The sequence below is a fragment of the Xiphias gladius genome, chromosome 4 (genome assembly GCF_016859285.1).
Source record: "Xiphias gladius isolate SHS-SW01 ecotype Sanya breed wild chromosome 4, ASM1685928v1, whole genome shotgun sequence".
Taxonomy (NCBI): domain Eukaryota; kingdom Metazoa; phylum Chordata; class Actinopteri; order Istiophoriformes; family Xiphiidae; genus Xiphias; species Xiphias gladius.
This window is the reverse complement of record NC_053403.1, coordinates 565,068-591,447: the sequence shown is the minus strand read 5'-3', so window position 1 is coordinate 591,447 and position 26,380 is coordinate 565,068. Positions and strand designations below refer to the sequence as shown.

General features: G+C 46.2%; 1 protein-coding gene across 1 annotated transcript in view; it reads right to left on the bottom strand.

Annotated features, from left to right (window-relative positions):
* The window catches only part of kif26aa (kinesin family member 26Aa), a 77,290-nt gene that overhangs the window by 33,793 nt on the left and 17,117 nt on the right, over positions 1-26,380 (bottom strand). The window contains exons 3-4 of the mRNA XM_040125912.1: positions 24,492-24,953; positions 16,203-16,333 (exon numbers count right to left, since the gene is read on the bottom strand). Of these exons, the coding sequence (XP_039981846.1) occupies positions 16,203-16,333; positions 24,492-24,953 (593 nt within the window). The remainder of the gene's footprint in view (positions 1-16,202; positions 16,334-24,491; positions 24,954-26,380) is intronic.

The window sequence follows — 26,380 nt, the reverse complement described above, 5'->3', positions numbered from 1 at the left end:
AGAGTTGGGTGAAAGTACAATACCATCTTAGCCAAGACCAGATCGCTCGCCTCGGGGGCCAAACGGCCCCGATCGAAGAACAAAGAGGACGCTCGCATTTGACGCCAGCGACCGTGGCCGGTGTGACATCGTAACTGAGTCACGTGGTGACAACTAGACCCAATACACGACAGCCCCAGCAGAACGCCGGCGCGCTGGTCCGTCTCAGCGTCAACCGGCAGATCAGCAGCGCTGGTCCCTTTCGACACAGCGAACTACGACGCTCGGTTGTTCCAACGATCCGAGCATCGTTCCAACATCACCGTTGGTTGTGTCCCACTCCCCCTGATGGGAGGGGAGACTGCCTAGAGATCACTTCATAGTTAGCGGCGTTATTTTATTGGTTATTGGTTGGATACTTTAGCGAACTATTCACACTCTTGGTGGTGACCCTTGACCTCTATGAGGTCAGAAAGATTAGTGACGTGGTTCGATTTGAGTGAAACTTGAGCAGAAGTCACCCTGAGTAAATCTTTGATTTGTGCCTGCGTTATCGATCAGTTATGAGGCTGCCGTGAGCTCAGTTTCACCGAAAAGCTCGGAGAAGAACCGATCAGCTGTGTTTCTGTTCTGCAATCATCTGCCGTGTCTCACACCCTCACAAATCTAATAAAATGCGTTAATTTTATTTTCTACATGTTTACATAATTCTGCTATTCACGTCAAATACGGCCTCGGTTTCAAATGCTCCTGGTTATTGTGAAAAAGAAAACGTGCAGCACATCCATAACAATAAGAGGCTGATAAATGGAGCGGTTTCTGGCCGGGACTGAAAGGGTCAATGAGAACACATGGACAGGAGTGGACCAGTGGGCTGGGTGTGGTTCCTCCACATTTATTCTTTGGTTCTATAGTATTTTATCTCCAGATCAACCTGACGGAGGCTCACAAAGTCAAATTGCTGTCCCGTGTGAATATCAGACCTGTTCTACGTATGAAATCCGTTGCGTGTCGACCTGCTGGTTCGCCTGAGTCCGAACTGACATGGAGCAGAAAAGACAAGCCATTCATTTGGAGAATTCCTGAGGAGGTTTTCTGAATGGCGACGGTTTATTACACGGAGCCGTTGACATGTTGTCAGTCATCAGAGAGCTGGCTAGAAGGTCTTAAGGGTTCAGTAATGTGACTGTGATTTATCCGACAGCCTCTGAGGGAGAAACTGTAGAGTCAAACCACACAAATGGACCCCAGGGACTAATGAAGAGCACAGTAATGGCCTTACTGTGCTCTTTAAGTGTGTGAGTAGTTAAAAGTTTAAAAACAGACAGCTGTGTTATTTTACAACCTAACATTAACGCGAACGCTCTCGTATCTCAGTGAACAAACTGATTTCATGGTTCAGTCTTCTACAGTCTTGAATACGCCTCGATTTCTGTGCTTTATATCACCCAGAAGCACATTTCCTCCCGTTTGATCGTCTTCCCTGCTCCGCCGAACCCATCGACACCCTTAAATCTGAATCTTGTTTAAAACCCTGACAGGCAAAATGAAATTTCCCATATAATTGTGTTTTCTATCTGTAAAAAGACATGAATTTATGACAATGAGAAACAATTTTCTGGGAGAAACACTGATACTTACAGTTCCTTCCAATCCATTATCTGCTCAGAGTTTTTCGCCTTGAAGAGGAACCAGGTCCAAACTTGCTCTCATCCTGATTCACCATCGTAAAGAAGCAGAATTTATTCCAGCAGGAAGAATAATCACAAGTCTCAACAGGAGGGAAACCTGGTGATAAAGAGCGTCACTGAGGTTGAATGTAGCAGCGATCGAGGTTGTGTTCGATGGTGAAACATGGCAGCGAGAGAATCAAAAAACGTGTTCTAGCAACAAGTGTGGAAAAGTAACCGGTCAGAATTCATCGATATCTGATGCGGAATCAATTGTTCCAGGGGCGATTTCATCATCAATCACATCAATCCTGTTTTCTCGCCAAAGTCCTCGGGGAAATTGGGATTTTTCAAAAGCTTTTCTTGGTTCGTCCATCAAATCACCTTTTACCTGCGCCAACAAACGCCCTACAGGATGAATGCGTCAGTAAAGTGTCCGTACACCAAAACGTTGTCACCAAACTCCTCGGGGAATTTATTCAACAGGTTTCAGTTTGTCAATAAAAACTCTCCCAACAAATATCCAACAGTATCACTTTATCTTTAAAACGCCAGTAAACTGGTCTTCCATCCGTCAGGATCTTACGTTATCTTCTGTCAGTTCAGTCAGTTTGTCGATCAAAATGAGGACTGTGTCACTCTATCCTTGGCACATCAGTGAATTCTCCACCCGTCCGTCCATCCACGTCCTCGTGTTTCAGCTCCGACATGACGTCTGGCGGGTCAGAGCCAGTCTGAGTGGCTGGAAGTTTTCAGGGAAAAACGAGCAGAGTTCGTGTTGAAACATGATCCAAAGAACCAGAGGGAGATCCTGCAGAGATGTGTGGAAGTTTAGCTCAGTTTGTTCTCGGAAAATTCTTCTGGATTCACCGTCAGGAAACTGACATTTTTATCCTTCATCCATCTTTATATCACTCTGTCCAACAGCATCCTTCAGCCAAGCATTGCACCAAATCTCCACCTGAAAACCAACAATTTAGAGCCCTCCATCTGTCCTCGTAGCTCCTGAGTCACCTCTCCTGTTTGTTCCACAAGTAGACATAATGGTTCATTTTCCTCCCTCGTTCCTCTCCTCCTTTTTCCACTCTTCTCTTTCTCTTCTTCTTCTTCTCTCTCGGCTAAATTTTCTCATTACTGGACCCTCGTTTATCTTCCTTTTCCAACTCGTTGTTTCTCCCTACTGTTTCCTGTCATTTCACCTCTCTCCTCTCCCACCTACCTCTCTTTTTCTTCTATCTCTACCTTTTCTTTTATCTTTTCTTCTTGCTCTTTCTGTCTCTTTTCTATATCTTTCTCTCTCCTCCCTTTTCTTTCCCCTCTCACTTTACCTCTTTCACCCTCTTTTTCTTGCCTATATCCTCTATTTTTTCTTTAAATTTACCTGTTTAGCTCCATTTCTTTTTTCTTTTTCTCCCTGATTTTCCTTTTTTCCTCCTTCCTCCACCACTCCTTCTTCTTTTCCTCTCCCTCCCTCTTCTCTCCTGTAGCTCCTCAGTCTGTTCCTGCAGTATCGCAATGCTTTGCCTCCCCACCCCTCCCTCCCTCCCCCCCTCCTTCCTCCTCCTCCTCCTCCTCCTCCTCCTCCTCTAACTCCAGGAGAGAGAGAGAGAGGGATGAAGCGAAGCAGCAGAGGAGGAATAAAGGATTAAAAACGAGGTAGACATAAAGGAGTGAATGAGGAGCCGGTGGATTCCTGCTTCTCGCCGCTGTTGTTGTTGCCGGGAATCACTGGCGATGCTCCAACCTTCCTCTCCTCCCTCCCTCCATTCGTCCGTCTGCCTCGCTCACCTTCCCTCTCTCTCTCTCGTCCCCCTCCTCTCTCTCTCTCTCTGTCTTTTCAAAGCCCCGCCTCCTCCTTGTGTCGACGCACAGCAGCTGTGAAAACCACTGTTGATCGCCCCTCATTCCTCTCTTTCTCTCTCTCTTACACACACACACACACACACACACTTGACATGCTACATGAATACTTCATGAGACCCCCCCCTCCGGACTTCAAAGACACTCAGCACGTGCGTGTGTGTGTGTGCGTGTTTGTGTGCCTCTGCTTGTGTGTGTGTGTGTGTGTGTGTGTGTGTGTGTGCTTGTGTGTGTGTGTGTGTGTGTGTGTGTGTGTGTGTGCTTGTGTGCGTGTTTGTGTGCCTGTGCCTGTGCTTGTGTGTGTGTGTGTGTGTGTGTGTGTGTGTGTGTGTGTGTGTGTGTGTGTGTGTGTGTGTGTGTGTGTGTGCTTGTGTGCGTGTTTGTGTGCCTCTGCTTGTGTGTGTGTGTGTGTGTGTGTGTGTGTGTGTCTGTGCTTGTGCTTGTGTGTGTGTGTGTGTGTGTGTGTGTGTGTGTGTGTGTGTGTGTGTGTGTGTGCTGTAACCCCCAGGTCTGGAGGACTGATACCGAACAGCTGATTTGCTGACAGAGAACTGGAGGATGGAAATTAAAAATAAAAAAGTGACCTCAGTGACTGAACACGTGGTTCTGGGATATTTTCCAACCCGTAGGTTCTGTTGCTGAAGGGAATGTGGATTTGAAAGATGAGGATTTGTATGTACCGCACCGACCCGAATACAGGACGACCCCGATTATAAGACCACCCCCTTTTCCAGCAGCTGTTCTGGGGAAAAAGATTTCTTGAGGGAGAGTTTCCTTAATCTAACGAGAAGCTGGTTCTCATCGTTGAGACGTTCTCTCTCATACAGGTGACGTGAAATGTGGCTCCACATAAAACCCAGGGTATTTTTCAGACTTCAGACTTTCAAACCTCATCATCTGTGACATCCGGTTCATTTCCAAAGTTAAGACGTTGGCAGACGATGTGAACTCGTTGTCACTCGACATGAATTCAGTTAGAGCAGAAACTCCTGCAGGTCAAACCGGACTAACCAATCTCCTTTAGTGCCGACTGACTCTGAGGCCCTGTTCATACTGTACCTGGCATTAACAGGCCTCTCGGTTGATCCGATCACAGCTGGACAACTCTTAGTACGTCAGTTCGTCTCCAGTGACCACGTGGGATCGGATCTCATCTCCTCGGTCTATGCACTAACAAACACGTACATGATTTTCCATTTGCAAAGACCACATGTGTCCTTGTTTTTAGCTGGTGGAAGGCAGCGGTGCACTTCCTGTCCCTATTCTGCCAGAAATTAAAAGAAGAAGAAATCAAAACAATGCAGACTGGGTCTATTCCTGGGCGTGTTCCAAGATGTTTGACGCAGACGTAATTTATCTCTATGAGCTTTTCAACAATAACACTTTTCAAAAACAGCTTTTCAAAAGTAACACCTCAGGAACCAGTGGGTCTTCACACTTTTACCAACTCTGTTGGTAAATGTCGCACATTGCTCCTGGTCCGGTTGTTGAAGTTTGTGAGACCAGTGAGACCAGTGAGACCAGTCCTGGACCAAACACGCAGCTTGCTCTTGTGTGAACCTCAAATGAGAGGTACATAGAGAGGGCTGGTGAACCCACTGATGCGGCGGCCCACTGGGATTTCTCCGGGTTTGCCCGATGGGTATCGCCACTCTGGAGCTGACTCAGTCTCATCGGGACCATTTTTTTCTGTTGCTGTTCTTCAGGCTCTGGCACAGGAACATGACGTCCTCATTCCTAACTGCACCTACAAAGCTCTGATTGTTTCGGTTGTTCTCCAAGGAGGGGAAACGTCCGTCAGTAGAGAGCTGAAGTCACAACGTCACATCCGGTCAAACTCTCATTCAGCATTTCTTTCACCGGTCGTTAAGAAAAACAAAAGCCTGTTCCTTTACTTTCAATATTCTGAGACAAATCATCTCCGATCCAGCAGCTGCCATTAGAAACCGAATCATTTGTGGTTTTAACAAAGTTGTAGCAGGATAAATGTGCGGCAGTGTGCGTATTTATTTAACTTGGTTTTGTCCATATCCATAAAACTCACCAGTGCTCATTTCTTAAGTTATTTTTTCAACTCTCTCATTATAATCTCTGCCTCAACTTGGGCAGGTTGCGATACTTTGGACTAGTGGTTGTATGATCTGGTCAGTTTCTACCAACGGTTAGTTCAGCTATATTCCAATAACTGAGCCCCTGTTCTCCTCTGAGCAGTTTGACTGAGACTGACAGGACTCTGAGGTCAGTAGCTCAGCTCGACTCACACTGACCGACAAAACCAAATCTCATCTCAGTTCATTAGAACTAATGTGAAATTTACTTTTTCTTTTGCGGCTATGCTTCTGTTCCAGCTCTGTGATAAAAGACTTGTTCATATGAGTGTTGCATTAAATGTTATGTGACATGAGCTACAAGAGTTTTATTTTAGTTTATGGATTCCATTACAAGGGTTTGTATGATTGTCACCGTGGACTAAAACTCTTGATAAAAGTTTGATAAAACAGAGTATTCGTCTCGGTCGTAGTCACCGATCGGCCACAACATTAAAACTGTTGTCTTAGAATGACTGGGTGCTTCTGTCAGTCAAACCTGGCAACTGTGCACAGGGATAGTGGCTGGACTGACGAACTGCTGTTTGAATTGTTGAATTGTGCGTTAAATTAGCACATTAACTGATGTTAGCTTGATTCTTGTCCCAGGTGGTTGTGGCTAAGTTGACCTCTTCCTGTTAGAGGATCCGGTTCCACTGAACCCTCACTTACATTCCCTCACTTTTTCAAGCTGACGTTTTGCTCTTTTGTAAATTGTGTTTTGTTGTTACTGTCCCACTTGTTTGATATTTAATTCTTTTAATGTGAAGCACTTCCTAACTTTTGCTTTGAAAAGTGCTATAGAAATAAATCTTAGTTGCGTTGGCCCGGGTCAATATTTTATCACATTTACGTCGGGAGTCTGTCTAATTCATGCTAATGTTTTAGTCTGTAGTATGCCACCGGAATAAATGCAGTCAGTTTAATTTAAATAAATTATTAAATCCATGAATTAAAGAGCTATTATAAATGGATTAAGGATATTAGTATTTAAATGATGCAATATAAAACTCATAAACTACAAAAAGTAAAATAAAACGTCATCTTTGTATTGTTAATTGAAAGTTTAGAGACAATGAGGATCAGTAAATACATGTTCGCAGTTTCATCTGGATTCACCGCCATCTCCCGATCCCAGTCTTTGTGCTAAGCCAGGCCAAACGCCTCGCCGACCTGTGTTTACACTGGACGCACAGAAGTAAAACCGGTTTCCACCTGACTGCATTAAATGGCAAATGCCACACAGCTGCACAATAAACACGGAAAACCCCAGAATCCACCTCTGTGGCGTTAACACGGAAAATCAACCCCAGCTTTCGTAATAACATCACAATAATGTCCGACGAAGCGAGATTTCACACTAACTGTGGGCCGCCCACTGGAAACCTCTTCTCTTCATGAGGCCAGTTTGAGGTTAAAAGAATCAATCAATCAGTGTGATTGGACAGATGATGAGTGATCGGAGGAGCTGATCAATGCTGCAAAAAAACCGTATCATATCTGCAGAGAGATGGAGAGAGAAAGAGATAAAGTGTTCTGAGCCAATCAATCAGTGAGGATCCACCGATCCATTTCAATACTCTGAACCAGACACCGATCAATACGAGGTGAGCAGCCGGAGGGACCCAGTCAGAGTTCACCTGCAGAGAGTTGACGATCAGCTGCAGGTTGGAACAAAGAAAACTGATTCCAGACCAGTTTGTTTAATGATAATCTCAATAATCTCATTCAGATTTAGTTGGTTTTTGTTCCACAAACTGAACATTCATAAAATCTCCCTGCAGTCTTTTACTAATTCACCTCACTAAACTAAACTAAACGGTTTTCGTCCAAAAAATCACATTATCTGATCAGAATTTGTAGTTTTATGATGAGTCAAAAAAATAGAATAAAGTAAACATTTAAGAATAAAGCCATCATTTTAGTGAAAAAAGTCATTGGAAAAATAATGTTTTATTTTTATCATATGAGAGTAAAGCAATTATTTTATGAATTTAAGTTGTGAGAACATGACGATAAAAGTACAAATGTATTCTGTTAACGTTGCGACAGTTTTAGGCATCGAGACTCCAACCTGGACCTCTTAGGTTGTGGCCGCAGATGGAGGTCTGAGTCTGAGAGTCTTCTTCAGAGAATGGAACAGGGTCATTTTTCAGGAGCTGCGGACACCGGCACCGAGCCACGAGAACAAATATCAGCCTGAAGAGCCACTGCCGACGCTCTGGGTCAAAGCCGAGTCTCTGATCTCAGTGGAACTTTGAATTCAGCTCCTCTGATTGGACGAAAGTTAAGTTTTGAGAACGTTTGACGGGAACAGGTCAGAGGTTTGATACGAACAACACCTGCTCTGTGACTCCGGCAGAGCACGAGTCAAACGTCCAGCAGCTCAACGTTTAGGATGAAAGGACGGTCTGTGTCTCAGCCCTCATTAGCTCACACAGCCGTTAGCTCGTCACCGGCTCCGCCTCTGCACCGTCAGGGTTTATCTTCCTGCTAATTCTCCGTCTAGACTCGGACTCTCTGTCCTCCACCCTCCACCTTCTGCTGCTGACGGCCGACTTCAGTCCCCCGCAGTTTGTGAGGAAGCGGCACTGACGGAGAGAGAGGGTTCGATTCCCTGCAGAGATCTGTGGTCAGAGCAAGGCACCGCCGCTGCCGAGATCCGCATCCGAATCAGAGTCGGTTTTCACGCGTGGGGAATTTGCTCTGGTGCTGTGAAGCATAATGGTCAAAAACACAAGCTCTGCAGAAGTCGAGAATCAAAAATCCATAAATGAATTCCCCCGTTTTTATGACCAATAACAAAGTTTTTTCTCCTTTCAACACCAGCTTTTTTTTAATGGTCGGTACCAATAATAATAAGACCAACATTGTTCAAATATCAAAATCCTCGCTCTCTACAACATCTGCACGTGACAACGAGGGTCTGGTTAATAAAAGTCAGACACAGACACTTGTGATTCTGGGCCATAAAAACCCTCCGTGAACGTGTCTCTTTGCCGAGGCTGAAAAGTCTTCAGGTGGACAGCAGTGAATCAGAGAGGCAGCGGGCGTCTCACTCTCCTTCGGGCTTTCATCTGCTAAAAGCTCTGCTGTCTGAAAATGAAACATCCAGCAGGACCACCGCCTCACGGAGAGCTTTAAACCCGCAGCAGACACTTTGGATGTGGGTCACATCTTTCTCATCTCAGCAGCCCTCAGGCAGCCCGCCGACCTCCTCTCGTGCTGCTGCGGCCGATGTATTAACACGGTGCTCTCGGGGTCGAGGGTTCAATCCCCAGCAGAGCTCCTCAGGCTGAAACGTGGTGAAACATCCGTCTCATTCTCTGTTCTCTCACACCTTCCTAAATTAGGTGTCAGTCTATTTGGATGTTCTCTTTTTACACTGCGGGGAAAAGGAGAGGCTGATGTCACAGCAAACATTTCTGTTAAGGCAACTTTAGGTTCTGAGTGTTGACGGTCTCCAATATCAGACGAACCCTGACAGCTCCACCCACAACTAGTAGATCGGATTGTACAGAATGGCAATCCTACTGGACAAAACAAGCGTCGTCAACGACGGAGGAAGAGTTTTATGGTCAGAAACCAAGGACTGCAAGCGACCTGGATCTGGATCCTAAAGAACTTAGGAGGATGCAATAGTAAGTTGTTTTCCAGGTCACGTTGTGGTGACAAACGTGATCTCAGCTGTTTGATGATGCTGTGGTCAGTGGGTATTATACTGCCAGGTCAGATATTGTAACAATAAAGCATAAACAAGATAAACACATCGGCAGTATCAACGTATTGCCACTTTACAGATGCGTTCATTAACAACCTTTCCTGGACCTTTCTGGTAGTTGTGCGGGACACACTAACAGGATCTGCGGGTATCGAGGGGAAGTAAAACAATACGTTTCCTCATCCTCCCACAGTAAGAAGCTGTTGGCTTCGTAAAGCTGATAAACTACAAAATCAAGGTGTTGCAGTGAACTTACTGCGATAACTGTGCTGATGCTGTCTGCGTTTCATCTCTGCGGTAAAACCAACTGCGCCTGTTCAGTCTGATTTACTTTCCTGTAACTTTTCAAAGTCAGCGGCAGCTCCGACTTGTGTTTCATTGTCATCAGAGCCTGCGCGGTTAATAAGCCATTTTCGGGTCATGTTCTGGTGCACTGCCGCGGCTGGGGGGCTCATTCGGACGTCTGCAGCGGGACAGAGGAAACCGCATAAAGTGAAGCGGTGAATCTCTGCAGCTCCTCTGTTTGGTCTGAAGGATTAAGGAGAGAAGCTTTTCAGTCCAGGAAGTCAATCGAAAAGTTTGGGCCTAGAGCCAGAAATCCACTTTGGGCAACTCGACCCTCCTCAGTGGGGAGCTGCATTTAATATTCAGTTCATTTTCGGTTCTCGCTGGTGAAAGTCTGAGCTGCAGAACAGAAATGCTCAGAGTCTTATGTTATCACACGAGAGCAGCATGAAGTGCAAAACGAGGCTTCGCGGACCGTGTCCACGTCAGCGCCCGCCGACTACAGGTGCTTCATTCATTCACTCAGCCGGACACATCACTGGCTTCATGGCTCTGAGACAGCTGGATTTTCTGACTCAAGTTAAAACGTTTCCAACACATTCGCATCTGTCATCATGTCTTTACACTGACTCTGCAAACGTGTCGTCACGCTGATTTACAGTTAAATGCAGACTGATGTACCAACTTAGACGTAAACCTGCGATATCTGGCTGGAGAGTGATTCATTTTACAGTTGAAGCATTACTCCATCACTGTCGCAGACCTGATACGTACGAATCGAACGAATCGATCAGGAAAAAGAATCGGTAAAAAAGATTGATCCCTGCATCATCTGAGACGTCTATTCTCGGCACAAGTCCTGAGCTTTTGTGCTGCCTCCTTTCAATCAACCTCCCGACCCAAAACAACAAAACCACAAAACCACACACACGGACAAAGGCAGTTTCAGCGTCACTTAAAAACCAGACTGTGACTGACTGAGTGAAAACTGAGCCCTCAGTCTGATCTTACAGGATCCTGAAAACCAGTCAGACCCATGGATGCTACGCCAGCTAATGTTCGTTTCTTCTGGATCACACTTCCGTTCTGGCTGACTAACATATAAAGTCCCGGACCTCTGACCTGGCCTGCAACATCACCTCCACCTCCAGACCTCCATCAGAAACACCCCGACGTGTTCGTGGACGGAAACGTTTCAAGTTCCCGCGGCGAGGACTCTTCTCGTTCTGGCCTCTGAATTATGGACGACTTCTTCTTCTCCTCTTCCCTCCTTCATGTTTCTGGTTTTGATGGAGCTTGGATCTGAATGTGGGGGGTGTCTGTTTCATGTGAGCAGATATTCAACATTCATATTTTCCTGATCTCAGACACAGAGAGCTCTGTCTCTCTGTATCAGCAGGGTGAATTAAAACCAGATGAAGTCCTGTGGGGAGAAAACGCTGGGATTTGTTATTCCTTCTGTTGAAAGGCACTCCGTCCCCCTCTTCATCCTCTGTGGTCTCTGTACCATGAACGGCATGCAGCAGCTACTGCATACCATATCATATGGGGGGGGGGTTGAAGCTTCCAAACAGAGGCAAGGTGCCGGACCAGGACCAGCCGAACCCCCCAACACTACCAGTAACCCCCCATCTTGACAGCTGCTTTCATGTCGCATGGCGTCAGGTCGCTTCATTTTAAACTAAATGTAGCGCCTGCTTGGAGGCGGGGGGTCGTTTTGTCGCAGCGATGCAGGGATCCATTAGGGGCTCGTGCCGAAGTGATCGACCCCCCAGAAGGCTCCATGTCTGGACTGGGCAGAGCTAACGGAGGGGTGGGGATCTCTTTACATAAAAGGTGAAGGACCAGATTTGTGTGTGTGCAGTTGTGTTAAAAAGACTCTAATGGTTCGGGGCGACCCCGTCCAGAGGCTGACCGTTTTCATAAGGGTCCAGTCTGTTAAATAACTGTGACTTTATACATCTGAGCTGAGTTGCTACGCCTGTCAATCTTCACAGAGATACCGGTGAAGATTCACCATCAAAACTCAGTCATGTCAGAAACGACGGGCCCTCGATTTCAAACAGAAGTGGACGAAAGAAGCTTCGACCTGTCGATTTGTCGGCTGATATGACACCTTCCCAGGGAACCAGATCGAGAGGGTCCAGCCACGCTAGCAGCTCTGTGAGGCTGAACTCAGATTACTTCACGTCCGATTACAGCGTTCACTCGTCAGCTTCTCTCTATCTTCACACACCCAGAGCATCGATACGGCTTTTCAAGATTCAGCTCTGTGGCAGTAACGAGCCGAAGTGACGTTTTTCACGTCGGGAGTCCACTTTCCATGAATGGGTGACGACGACACAACCGCAAACACAGGTGCGAGCTAAACTATTACACGCAACGCCGCTGAATTTATTATAAGTCTACAGATGAGTTACATGGCAGCTTCTCAAAGTGCGGCTGAAACGCTGCTTCACCTGTTACAGTATGTCACAGGTTTCATTGGAGGAAATTCCTCTCTTTCCAAGGTGTCTTTCAAAGTTCCTAATTGTTTGTGCAGTGGTATTTCTACAGCTGCTACAAAACCCAAAAATCATGCGAAACGGTCACAGGTAGGTGGAAGAAAGTCAATAGAAAGCTTTGTTTTTTCAGAGAGCCTCGAAGATTAAAACCAGCGCCCCTCTGTTTCTACTGTGCATCTAATCCCGCGTGGCTCCCGTAACCTGTCACTGTTGTGTTTTATCAGAGGGGATTCTGGGATTTTCTGGATGCGAAAACATGCAAATTGACAAACAGATGGAGCGAAAAAAAAAGAGAAAAGCTCGGGCATCGCTGGCTGCCGTATTGTAATAAGCCCGCTGCTCCGCTGGTGTTTTCATATGGCTGTGTTAATGCGGTCGTCCCCTGTTGAATCTCCAACTGTCGACTTGTTACTGGTTTTTGGCAGAGAGCCTGAATCCTGACAAATCTCCTGCTTCTCTCAAACACAGATCCAGGATCTGGCTTCCTTCCATTCTCCACATTTTCTCTTTAGGTTTTTAGTTTTTCCTCTGCTGCTGCCACAGACTGAGGTTTATCTGACCTCCACCACCCCGACCGCTTCACCTCCACCACCTGACCTCCACCACCCTGACCTCCACCGCTCTGACCATCTCACCTCCACCAACCTGACCTCCACCACCCTGACCTCCACCACCCTGACCTCCACCACCCCGACCACTTCACCTCCACCACCTGACCTCCACCACCCTGACCTCCACCACCCTGACCTCCACCACCTGACCTCCACCACCCTGACCTCCACCACCTCACCTCCACCACCCTGACCTCCACCAACCTCCACCACCCTGACCTCCACCACCCCGACCACTTCACCTCCACCACCCTGACCTCCAACACCTGACCTCCACCACCCCGACCACTTCACCTCCACCACCCTGACCTCCACCACCTGACCTCCACCACCTGACCTCCACCACCCTGACCTCCACCGCTCTGACCACCACCACCTGACCTCCACCATCCTGACCTCCACCGCTCTGACCATCCTGACCTCCACCACCCCGACCACTTCACCTCCACCACCCTGACCTCCACCACCCCGACCACTTCAACTCCACCACCCTGACCTCCAACACCCCGACCTCCACCGACCCGACCACTTCACCTCCACCACCCTGACCTCCAACACCTCACCTCCACCACCCCGACCTCCACCGCTCTGACCATCTCACCTCCAACACCTCACCTCCACCACTTTACCCCCTGGCCTCCACCACCCTGACCTCCACCATCCCGACCACTTCACCTCCACCACCCTGACCTCCACCACCCCGACCACTTCACCTCCACCACCCTGACCTCCACCACCTGACCTCCACCACCCTGACCTCCACCGCTCTGATCACCACCACCTGACCTCCACCACCCTGACCTCCACCACCCTGACCTCCAACACCTCACCTCCACCATCCCGACCTCCACCGCTCTGACCATCTCACCTCCAACACCTCACCTCCACCACTCTGACCACCTCACCTCCACCCCTTTACCCCCTGGCCTCCACCACCCTGACCTCCACCACCCTGACCTCCAACACCTCACCTCAACCCCCTGACTTCCACTGCCTCACCTCCACCATCCTGACCTCCACCCCTTGACCACCTGACCTCCACACCTCACTGTATGAAAGTCACACTGCAGAACACTGACACTGAACCACTGCTGCACAAGTCAATCATATAAACACAGGAGACAGAAAACAGTTCGTAATGCCGACGGTCTGTCTGTTTGTCTGTCTGTGTGTGTGTGTGTGTGTGTGTGTGTGTGTGTGTGTGTGTGTGTGTGTGTGTGTGTGTGTGTTGGTGTGTGTGTGTGTGTGTGTGTGTGTGTTGGTGTGTGTGTGTGTTCTGCAAGGAGCTCCAGGCTAATCGAGCCTTCAAAGATGTTCAGATAAAAGCAGAGTGAGTCTCTGCTCACTCCCCTCAGCCCTCACCATCCTCTGACAGATGCATGCTGGGAAGTCTCTGAAGTGAATGTTGGGTAATATTTGACCCTGAGACTTGTCTGAAGGCTTCGGCTGAGCTCAGGTGTTTGAACAGGATGGAGCTGCTGCTGCTGGAGGAACAGTAAACAGCGACGTTCACCGAAACTCTGCTGCTTTATGTCAGAGATGAACTTCTATATTGTACTTTATATACATGCAGGTAGTTTTAATTAATCTTCTGACATTTAATACCACATCACCATGTTCCAGCCCCCACAGATTTTACCTGTTTAAACCCTCTGTAGGACCGCGTAAAGACCGTCCCAGTAGGATGCTGGGTGATTTGAATCCAGATCCGAGTCTTCTATTTACTCACCTGTAAATACTGTAGACAGGTGCTTCCAAAGATCGTCTGCACTGTCAGGGGAAATTGAGTTGGTTGCTCCTGATGTTTATGCTAATATTAATAATAGTAACACTACTACTACTACTGCTACTGTTACTACTACTGCTACTACTACTACTACTACTACTGCTACTGTTACTACTGCTACTACTACTACTACTGCTACTGTTACTACTACTGCTACTACTACTACTACTGCTACTGTTACTACTGCTACTACTACTACTACTGCTGCTGCTACTATAACTACCAGTACTACTACTACGGCTACCATTAGTAATAATAATAATAATATAATAATAATAATAATAATAATAATAATAATGATGATGATGATGATGCTGAGTAGCAGTGTACAGAAGTCGAGGGGAACCTCCTCTCCCCAACCCCACAAACTTACATACTGAGTCTAAACCAGTTTCAGCCGTGTACAGCACAGTCACCTCCATTAGCCAATAAGAAAGTACAGAATATATACATAGCTCCGAGTGACTGATTAATCCATTTTTCAATTGGGAAACATTCAAAGCACTAAATTTAACGTGCCAGCCATCAGTTACCATCAGAACACAAAGTGATGTTTTCCAACTGTTTAATCAGCCTGACCAGAAGAAAAAAGGGTAATTTTAATCAATTAAACAAATAAAACAAATGAAATGTTTGGTGGAACATTTGTTTGTCAGACTACAACAACACGCTGCCTCTGTTCAGTCTGTGACACACTCAGTTATTCAGCACCAATAAATCCAGGTTAGACTCACAAACATCAGCAGACAAATTGAGCTGAAAACCTCGTCACACTCCCACCGTCCTGAGCCCTGAAGATCAGGCTGCTCGGCTGCTCTCTGACAGCTCCGACCGTTCCAACAGGATAAAAACAGTAAATCCGCCAATTAGATTCTGTACGGAGAGACGAGTCTGCGTTTGACTTTTGAACCGTGTTCACACAGCTGAGTCTGACTCAGATAAAATTATATGAAACCTTTTACTGATTCCTGTCGGTTGGGAATCTCCTCTTTTTAAATGCATTTGCTGCAAGTAGACACAAGTTCTGTTAAAGTACCTCAACAGTTCATCCAAACTTCGTGATGATTCACTGAACGAAGACCATAGGAGGCGGTTGAAAGCTCTTTGAGCTTTGATTATTTTGTGCAAAAATACTTTAAAATCGTACTAAATACCATTAAAGGTAGAAATTCACAGGTTCACCCCAAATTTGAAGTTAATTAAGGGATAAAGTAATGGATATAAGTGGGTTTTAAATACATTATCTGATGGTTACCAAATAACATTATGAGCCAAAGCCTCAGATCCTCAGGCAGAACTCTGCTGGTTGTTCCTAAGTCCTGGTTCCGGACCAAAGGTGACGAGGTTTTTCCAATCAGGACTTGAAGATCTGAGGCTGCAGAATCAGTGACATCTCCTAAACCACTTCTTCAAACATGTTTGTTATGTATTTTATTTTTCTTATTTTGCAGTTTTTATCTTATTTTGTTGAATTTTGTGTATTTAAATTGTGTTATTTTATTTAATTCACTGGACTTTTATTTGCGGGATTTTCATCTAATAATGGTGCAGAATTGTTTTATTTTGAGTTTCCTTTGTAAAGCACTTTGTAATGGTTTGACAGGTGCTGTATGAATATAGTTTATTATTATTATTATAGCTTTCTGTGTGGTTTTTGTCGATTCTGGTTTAGGGATGCAGGCGTGGTGCGTTCACTGACCTGATGAAAAAGGCGGCCGCAGCAGACGGAGACTGGCTGGTTTGGGTGGCGATGCTGTGAGTTGCCGGTTTGACTGCGGCGTCCTGACTCGAACTCTTCGTGGTCGCATACTCTCCGTCTGAAGCCGAACTCTGACGGACGAGACAAACAGGACGGGGACATTAAACAGGACTGGACGTTCAGCCAGAGCTCCACCGTCACCTTCTCTCGTGCAGGGAGCTGGAACAAGCTGCCAGTTATTATGGCCACGAAAGCGTCAGCTGCATCACCACCTCCTCCTGGACTGGAGGGGGGTGGAAACCGATTTGCGATTTGACCAACAGAGACGCAGAGGTGTGACTGAGTGTAGATGAAAGAGTCTCAGCCCTCATCTGGATTTCACCTGATACCAGACTCTTGAGGTGACCAGTGGAAACGAGACACGTCGCTGCTGTGCGACACGGACTGAGGAAGAAATTTCATTCTGCCGAGTTCTGATCCGACTGATGTTTGTTCTGTGTTTTCTGTTCGTCTCGTCCAGATGAGAAATGTAGTTTTAGGGGGAACGGTCCAACATTTTGGAAAATACTCGAATTTGTGGTTTTGTCCAGTCAGAATCTTTCAGACGGATACCGCTTTCAAGAATGATCCAGAATGTGTTTAGCCTAGCTTAGCACAAAGACTGGGAGCATGGGGAAACTCCGGCCTCACTCCATCAACAGAGAAATAAATAAATAAATACATACGGCTCCAAAGCCGAATCGTTTACGGACCTTCAGAAAAACAGTGTTTACTCCTCAGACTTCTGTACAAATCTGTACGAGGAAGCAGCTCTGCATGTGGAGGTCATTAACTAATTAGCCTGGTCATTAGCCTGATCGCTGGCATTCAAACTTCCCATTCAGCTCGATCACAATGTGGCTGCGTTTTTCCAGCTCACTGTGGCTAATGGCTAATCCTGCTGGGCAACGCTAATGACCAGAGAGCACACGGGGCTTGTTGTTCCGCTGTGCTGTTTGAAAGTCTGAATTTAATTAACTGACAGTAAATGTCTAATAATTGTTATATCTCATTACACAGTAAACCTACAGATTTATGTTTTACAAGTCGTAATGTGTTTTAATAAGTTTAATTCTGAAACATGACGATGTCAGTTTACAATAAAATTCACATAAGTATAAAAACATCACCACCGTATTAGTTTACCACCAGTGGAGTGAGTTTTTAAACTGCATCCCAGTGTCGTGGGATGAGAAGGCCCACACCAGAGCCTGACCGGCCTAGGCCCCTCCAGCACACAGCTCAATACTCGATTTAACAAACGCTTTCATCACAGAAATAATCGAAGGAAATCTGGGGGTCTGATGTATTTGATTTAGATTTATTGCACACAGTTGAAATCAGACGCTAAACCGAGCTGGTCCCGGGAGCAACTGAACCTGGATGTGAAAGCAGTCATGTTTATACCGTGTCCCGTATCCTGCCCTTTCTGGGGCTAACGATCTTACTCCTCCTTGGTTCCAGTGCTTTTTCTTTTTGACGCACACTTTGCTGTATCTCGTAAATAATAGTATAATATTGTCTACCACTCTACTACTAGATATCGTAGTTCGAAAAACAATGGTGTAACATTTCACAGCGTTGATTAATAACAAAATACTCTAACGATCATTTGACATCTGAATTATTATGATTATTGATTACATTGAGTTACTGAATCGTGTAAACAGGTAAATATCTCCCACACATGACCTGTTGGGTTATAAATCACGATTTTGGAGCTTTTTGTTGTGTTTGTCCTCGTTCTGTCAGGAGTAGAGCTCTTTCCAATCCTGTTTGTGTTTGTTCAGTTCATCTCTGGGCTCAGATCCGTGGCCTGGTTACGGTGGATTATCGTGACAACGGCGAGCGGTAAACGGGGAGTCCATTATTCAGCTGTTTGACTGGGACGCGCTCGGCCAGCTAACAGGATTACACCGAGACGGTTCACCACGGCAAAATCAGCAGCGAAAAACAGCAGGTCTGTTTGGTCTCGACCAGTCAGAGTAAACATGTTGGAGCTGGTTTGGCTTTTCTGGGGTTTTGGTTGGATTTAAGTTGTTTTAACTGAGTGTGCTTGGTCTGGCTCAGTGCAGTTCTGTTTGGTTTAGTTTGGCTGTTGTCACGTGCAGTCACTGGGGGGAGATAATATCAGGAAGTTTCGTACAGTTTCGTTACTAGAAAACTATAAGTGACTCACTTCCCATTTATATTTATTCTTTAAACCGGCTCCATTTTTCCAGAACAGTGTCCATTTCCCTTTTCACCATTGCCGGGCGGCAGGGAAGGTCTCTCAGCCACTGACTTACAGCCAGGGCTTCTGTATTTTGATGTGTTTGGCCAAGCAGAATATTTTGACCATTTCTCGTGGAGCAACAGACGACCGAGACTGGCGTTGTTGTGATTACCTTATGAGGGGGAGGGCTCTAGCTTCCTCACTTTCTGTGGTACTACCAGTAAAACTGCAACGCTTAAAGAAATACCATTCCTTGGGTTGAGCCAGAAAAGAAGATCACCTCTTCTCTACACCTGAATATGTCTTTACACTCTGACTGCTTGAGACACTTGCAGCCTCTTTGTCACAAATACAGTCGAAGTTTGGTCGACTTCTTGACTCCTGTATTGGGAAACGAAAAACGTATCCCTGGTACCCGCTGAACTCTGGGAAGCAACTTGAGATCTTGAGAAAATAATTTACATTTGATGACTTTAGGAGATTTAATACTTTATTTTTTTTCCAAATATCTATGGATCAGAAATTTTATTTTAGTGATGAAGGTGGCAAAAAGATGAAAAAGTGAAAATCTCCCAGGTTGACTCTGTTACTTTTAACCTTTCATGCATTCAAAGTACATTTTATGCTCATGTTTTCTCATATTCGATCATTATTAACCACATATACTCAAATAATCATTTATTATGTACTATCATTATCATTTATTGATCACCTGTACTCTCCTATTCATGTAGTATTCATATGTACTCGGGTACTTTTTATGTACTTTTATCAAATAAGTCTAGAAGCTAGGGACCCATAGACATTCCTGTGGGGTCCGTTGGTAAACGTTAGGGGCTCTAACCATGGGCCTGTCCCTGAAGGTGAGGCCTCTCCCGGCGAAGTCTCAGCCTTTCGGTAACCTGCCCGCCTAAGGTCCAGTAGGTAGGGGAGGAGACCCCACAGTAAGCCCAGCTCCGGCGCTGCCTACACTTAGAGGGGATCGTCGCCTTTTGGATCAGGGCCACTGCGTCGTCACGGCCCGACATTCCCGGCGTGGAGGTTCGCTCTGGGAGCCCTGTCGCCCGATTAGTCTCGGCCAAAAGAGGTCACCTCCGCGTTGTCTATATTATATATCTTACTATATATTACATATTACCCGTCACATCTTATTTCACTGCATTTGGGATCGTACAGTGAGTGAGTGATGAGTGAAAACTGAAAGTTTTATCTGAAATGATCCTGTCCGTCATGCCTCTGTGCCCACGATTATACATCTGTTACATCTATTATTTTGCATCCGACTGATTCTGAAGGAACTTTTAGCGGCACACGACAACATGGTGTCTCAGCCCTTTGCAGTTTCATTTAGCCTTGTTTGCTTCGGTTGGGTTGGTTTGGTGTAGACTCATATAGATTCATTCAAGTTAGTTTGGTTTCTGGTCTGGGTTAGTGTGGTTAGTTTGTTTGGTTTAGTTTGTCGATGTGACTGGTTTGGTTCAGTTTGACTTGACCGATTCATTCTTTAAGTTTGGTTAGTTCCCCTGCGTGTTTTGTTTTGTTCTGATTCACATGGTTTAGTTTGGTTTAGTTTGGCTGTAGATGCTGGTTTTAGGTCTATTTCGTTTAGTTCCGTTTCATTTGGTTGGTTTAGTGATATTCTTGTCTGGTTTCTTTTCATTCATTTCTGCTTCGTTTGGTTAATTTTGGTTCGGTAGGCTGTGAATCAGCTCTTTAGGTTCTTGCCAAACTGCCGGTTGTGTTATCTCCCTCTTGGCTGCTGACCGAGTAATCAGCTTAGTGCCACCTGGTCCTGGTTCAGTTTCTGTTCTCTGCGGATTCATTTTCAGCGAAAGCTCCTTTTAAGGGAACGAACCACTGAAACACAGAGATAAGAAAATGACATATTCACCATTTGGAAAGACCACAGATAGAAAATGACTGACAGCTATGTGTATGCGTATATATATGAATTTCCCGAGGATTGTGTTATTATCAAAGATTGAGAGAATGGACCAAACTACACACATTTGGCCTAAGAATAATCTTTTAGATCCTGTGGGAGTTCAGTGTTCCGGGTGTATGTGGACACTGGGATCGGATCTCTCAGTGCGGACAGGAGAAGTCATAGCGAGACAGCAGAGCCGGTTTACGTCGCTCAGATTGAGGGTTTTTTTTCGGCAGAATGAGGATCTGTCGTGTGTTTGTTGTAAAGCAGAAACCCTGAATGCTTCCCGGCTCACACGCAGGTCTGCGTGTTGGTTTTCTGCAGCTGAAGTCAGAGCTCTGGAGGATCCGAGGCGGCTGAAGTGGCTGCCGTTCCTCTCAGCGTGCTGATGGGGAATAATGAGGTGGATAACGAAGACGTGGCTTCCTGCAGCGGTTGGAGAGTTTACCAGCTGTGAGAGAGCAGCCGCTGCCGTCATCCCGCATTAACAGCTGCTCCACCAAAACCATGCATCTGCAGAGCTGTGACTCACAGGAAGGAGAGGAAATAATCGCATTTTATATCTGAACTGGCTTCACCTGGAGTTACTCAGTTCGGGGAAATGAAAAGGTCATCTGAGTGTGAGTCACAGTGAGGCCTTGGTGACGTGGAGATAAATAATGGCGCTAACGGAACTTTAGGGGGCGCTGTCCCTCGCTTTGCCTGCTTTGCCATCAGTTGTTGAAATGTGAAAACTGTATATATCTGCAATAGTCCCTGCTTCTAGAATCCATAAAGTCATGTTGGAAAAACCTGCTGTCGTCTTTTACAACATGAGGGATTCAACCAAGGGGTTAAAAGAACATTTCAACATTTAGGGAAATCCTCTTCTTGTCTTTCTCTGAGTCAGATGCTCAGATTGATCCGACTCTCACGTCTGTAGAGCCAGCAGCGGGTTAGCTTAGCTTAGCATAATTTCCTCTGAATAAAAACGAGGTGTCGAAACAAAGATAACATCTACTGTATATTTGTTAAAATAGATCTCAGAGGAGTTGTTATTGTCGCTGTGGCAACTGCTGCAAATGCACAGTAAACTCCTGCACCACTGACCCATCTGATGAGCATCTTCTAAAACGCTGCAGTAGATGGAGACGAGCCGAGACTGGGACGCTTGCAGGGCCGAATTTGCCCTGAACAGAGTCTCTCAGGCAGATGTCTCACTCATACAGTGCAGAACCCATTCACTTAACGTGAAGTTGACAGAACCCAACTGTGGCCCAACCTTAAATATTTTAAACCTAAAGGATTTGACTGACAGGGTTTTTATGGATAGTGCTCATTCTGAAGGGACATTCTGTCTGCAAGTAAGATGTCAGGGTAAAGTCTTGCCCAACAAAGCTCCATGTTTGATATGTGGAGATTTGAAGAAAAAAAAGTCATTTGAACCTCTGCCATCATGTTACGAAGACTCCACTACCCACAATGCCTTGTGGTGGATTCAGAAAACTCTATGTTTTTAGCATGCTGTAATTTGTAAAGCTGTAAGTTGTTCAGAGTTGTTCAAAGATGATACCACAGTACAAAGCACAGTTTGTGTGGGTTTCAGACTGACGGTCCATTTGTAACGATATCACGGCGGTCAGGGTGTAAAGGACGGGTCGTCGGTGTCAGGAACACGGCCAAGGCGATGAATCCATACTTAGCTTGACGATTATGAAACCTGCTGCCGGAGGCCACGGTGGTCGCTTGGGATTTGGTCCGGAGACAGGTACCCCAACAAACACTGGTCAGATTCTCACAAAATGTCCTGATCTCACTCCCAAGTTTTGTTTGTTGTATGATTCCACGGCATCTTAAGAGGTGAAAAGTCTCTACTGTGTCAAAGTCTATATGTATCCTGTGTTCTTAGTTCTCGATCAGACAGAAAATGTGCCATTGAATGTCTTTATTTGTCTGCGGACGTCAGGTAGAAACGTGTCTGTAGCTGCTCAGTGTGGTCAGTGTGTTTTATTTGTTGATCATCTTCAGCGTGAAACAAAACTAAGGAGCTTCCACTGCAGCTGAAACCTACAGGTCAACAAGCAGCGCTAACGTCAATCACGTGAATATCACTGATCCATAACGTACGGCAGCTCTGAGCCATGAAGAAAAGTTTAACAAGACTTGGGACCATTGAAGTTGTCTGGATAAAGACGTGGACTCTAAATCCTAAGTCAGACTGTAACAACCTTTCCTGCTTCTTATTTTTCTGGCTGATTATTTAACTGCTGTCTGTTTTTGTTTTAATGCCTCTGTATTAGCTGTGTGGGGGTGGATGGGAAGACCAGTATCTGATGCACTGAATGTAGCTCAAACAAAAATGAAAGATGAGGCAGTAAAGGATGTTGCTGCTGTTTTTACTAAAGTCGCAAAAACAACATTTTCCATCATTCATTTTTCAATCAAAGTGAAATCCAATCAAACCAAATCTCTCTTCTTGCTCCAGCTCCATTTTGTACACTCTACTCAAAAAAAACCTTGACATGACTTGGCTGACATTGAACTGAGGAACAAAAAATCCATACACAAGCTTTATTTTTAGTCCTCTTTGTAAATAATTCCACACCTCCTCCTCCCCTTGGTCACCTCCCTCCCTTCCGTCCCTCGCCTCCTCCGAGCAGACAAAGCAGTGGTTTTGTGAAAAATCCTCCAAAAATCCTCAGTCAGTGTCGTCCTCCTCATGTGTTGTGACGTCTGCAGCGACCTCTCCGCTCTGATCAATAACCTCCTCCATCTCCCTGCGGCAACCTCAGATTATATTTGCATCTGTAATCGTTTCTCATCGATCCCACCCCCTCATTATAGTCGCTTCACAGTCAGGAATGCGAGGGTGAATCTATAGAGGAGCAGCCGAAACGTACACGAGTCGACCCCGAACGCCGCCGCTCTGAGAGGAATACCGTCATCCGACCCCGAATCTGAGTCTGAAGACGAGTTTGACCTGAAGGTTCAGAGAAACACAGGCGGCTGCTTCAGCTGAGAAACTAGACCAAACTAGAGGTGAGGACATCGTGGAATATGTGAAGGTATCCGACTAGATTTTATATCTTTTACAATAATGTCTTTTTATCCTGTAAACAAATAGTTGAAGTTACTGAAAAATCCTGTAAATTCCATAGAAAACAGGCCTTTTTCAGGGAAAGAAATTTGCCTGTAGCAGTGGAAGGAAATGAAGCCTGATAGTTGGTGCAAACAATTCCCACAGGTTCCCCACTTAAGATGATGACTGACGAACCCTCTGTCTGTACAAAGGCGGAGGTGGAGCAAAGCGTGTTACTACACCCTCACTAGGTCAACACTGGTGTCAGACTGGAGCGAGAAAGACAAGTAACAGAAGAAGACAGACTGGTTGGTCGGGGCTTCGTCCTACAGCAAGATAATGACCCAGAACATCAGAAGAACAGAACCAGACGGCGGCTTCACATGATGGAAGACCAGCACAGTCTCCAGACCTGAACCCCGTGGAGCTGGTTTGGGGTGAACTGGACAGAAGGTGAAAGCAAAGCAAACTGCAGGTCCAACATGTTGATGGAAACTTCTGCAACAGTGTTGGGACCAACTTTCTGAACAATGTTTGATTTCCACTGTAGAAAGAAACGTCAGGAGTTCAGCTGCTGGATGAGTCAGTAAGAAGGAAGGAAGGCGTGAACCACATGCATAGTGAGTGTGTGAAAGACCCAGGGCTGTGCTCTCAGTACTGGACTTGGTCCCCCGGTGCTGTTCTCTGATTCCTGCCAAGCAGAGGACCGGTTTGCTCACAGTGACAAGTCTTCTAAGTATTACCAAACCTAAACCGGAGACTAATGAGTTGGTCTAAACCATGACATTTTGAGAAGAGGAGGACAATTTTGCAAAGTGAAGAAATGTTTGTTGAGACAAAGACGTCACGCTGTCCTCTATGAAGGACATTTGTTTTTCCCTGGTTATATAATAGTCATCAGTTTCAGCCCTGCATGAGAAAGGAAAGGTGATTTTGTCACTGCTGGGACCCCATACACCCCCATCAGATGGGGGCCTACTCGGCCTCCCTCCTGTTTTAAAGCTTGAGTCAGATTTGCTTTATAAATTACATGTGTCCCTCCCTGCTTACCGTAGCGTGTTGGTTTTCAGGTCTGCAGCAGGAGACCCTCCACACCCCCTCCAGGTAGTGGTGTGCATTCAGGGGGAGGGGTGTAACTGTGGCCAGCCCTTTGGTTCCGCCCCCGCCCAGATAGGTGCTCTGAACTCCGCCCCATCTCCACAGAGCCTCGCCCCCCTGCTGCTGCTCCTCACACGACCATCTCTGCTGCTTCACCGGCAGCCCGGCGCCCACCCAGCCGCTCTCTGAGGCCGGTGGGGTGCAGCTGGCGGTGGCGGGGGGGGCGCTGGGGGTGGCGGGGCGAGGCGTCATCTCCCCGCTGATGCCCAGAGCCCGGCGCAGAGCGAGGCGTCTCAGCTGCTGGAAGGAGGCGCCGCAGACGTCGCAGCTGGCGTCGACAGAAGCATGGCGGCTGCGACGAGGCCACTGGAGGCGCTGGAGCTTATCGAAGAGGAAGGAGGCGTAGGCCGGGTCCTGGAGGGGGGGTTAAGAGAGACGACACAGCGCAATGATTTATTAACGTGTACATCACCCAGAGAGTCTCTCCACACTTTACAGGTTCAATTATAAATGTAAAACACAGCCAGAGTCTGATATTCCTGGAACTATTCAAGGCGTCTGCTCTTTACTTTTAAATAAAATCGTGAAGTAACAAACTAACCAACATGGAAATTTTAGCGCAAGGCGGTATCCAGTCCCTACTGTGCGTCCACCGCTTGAAACCACTTGAGTTTCGCCGTAAATCAGATGGAGAAAACTGGAGAACCAGGTCTTGACGTCAACTAATCGAAACCAGAAAAAGAGTTGCCTCCAGCACCAAGAAGGTTTCTGCTGTGGTTAAAGGGTCAAGAGTCGTCTCCTAGATCTTGTGTGAACCAGTGAACATTTGCCCTGTTTTTTATTTTTATTTTTATTTTTATTTTTATTTTTTATTTTTTTTGACACTGTAGGATCCAGCAGCAGCTCAGTTTTCACTTCATTCAAAACGTCTCCTCTTCGCCACAAAGACTCTTCCTCGGTCGTGCTGCCTCATCTATCATCATCTATCATCAACCAGCTGCTCAGCGTCGAAAATCCTCCGCACATACACAGAAGCACTGGTCTACGGCAGCGGCAGCGGGACATAAAAGCTGTCAGCGCCTGTAGATTCACAATCCGGCCTGTCAGGATCTGACCTCCTGTCGCCACGAGCCACCGATCCTTAATGGAGGTCAGTGTATGGGTGTCACATAACTTCACACAGACGCCGCGATGGTTTACAACCAACCAGACGGCTGCAACAGCTCCCAGAGCGAGGACACAACGCAGAGCTGCAAACTGCACTTCAGTTTCTTCTTCTGATGCATTTAGTGGCAGAAACGAGGAACAGCTCAGATACAGGAGACTTATCGGAAAAGTTGCATCCAGTTAATCAGCAGTCATTTGCAGTAGTCCTGTCTGAATATCCGTCCCTTTCCAAATACATTCATATTTATATTTATTCTGTTTTTTGCCTGATACATTTGTAGAAAATAAAACTGTTGCATTCAGCACTGACCTTGTCTCCAGCTGCGGTTAACGTGTGAGCTATGTTGTCCAGTGTTGCTCAAGTTACTTGAAAACTGGATCATTTACTCATTACATATCACCCATTTTAAAAAGTAATGACATTACTAATCAATCAACAGAAAAAGTCATTCGCTTTGAAACTTTCGTTCCCGTCAAACACGTCGTTAAACAACTTTAACGTCTCGTCTTGTGTATTTACCAGGCGCAGGAATGGAAACAGCTCAGAGATTCACTGACCCCCTACGTTTTTTCACCAGCTACGTCTTTCCTGACGCTGGGAGGTTGTGAAGGGACAGAAACCTCAGTAATGACCAGGGAGCACCTCCTCACACTGGGACTGATGTCCCGATGAA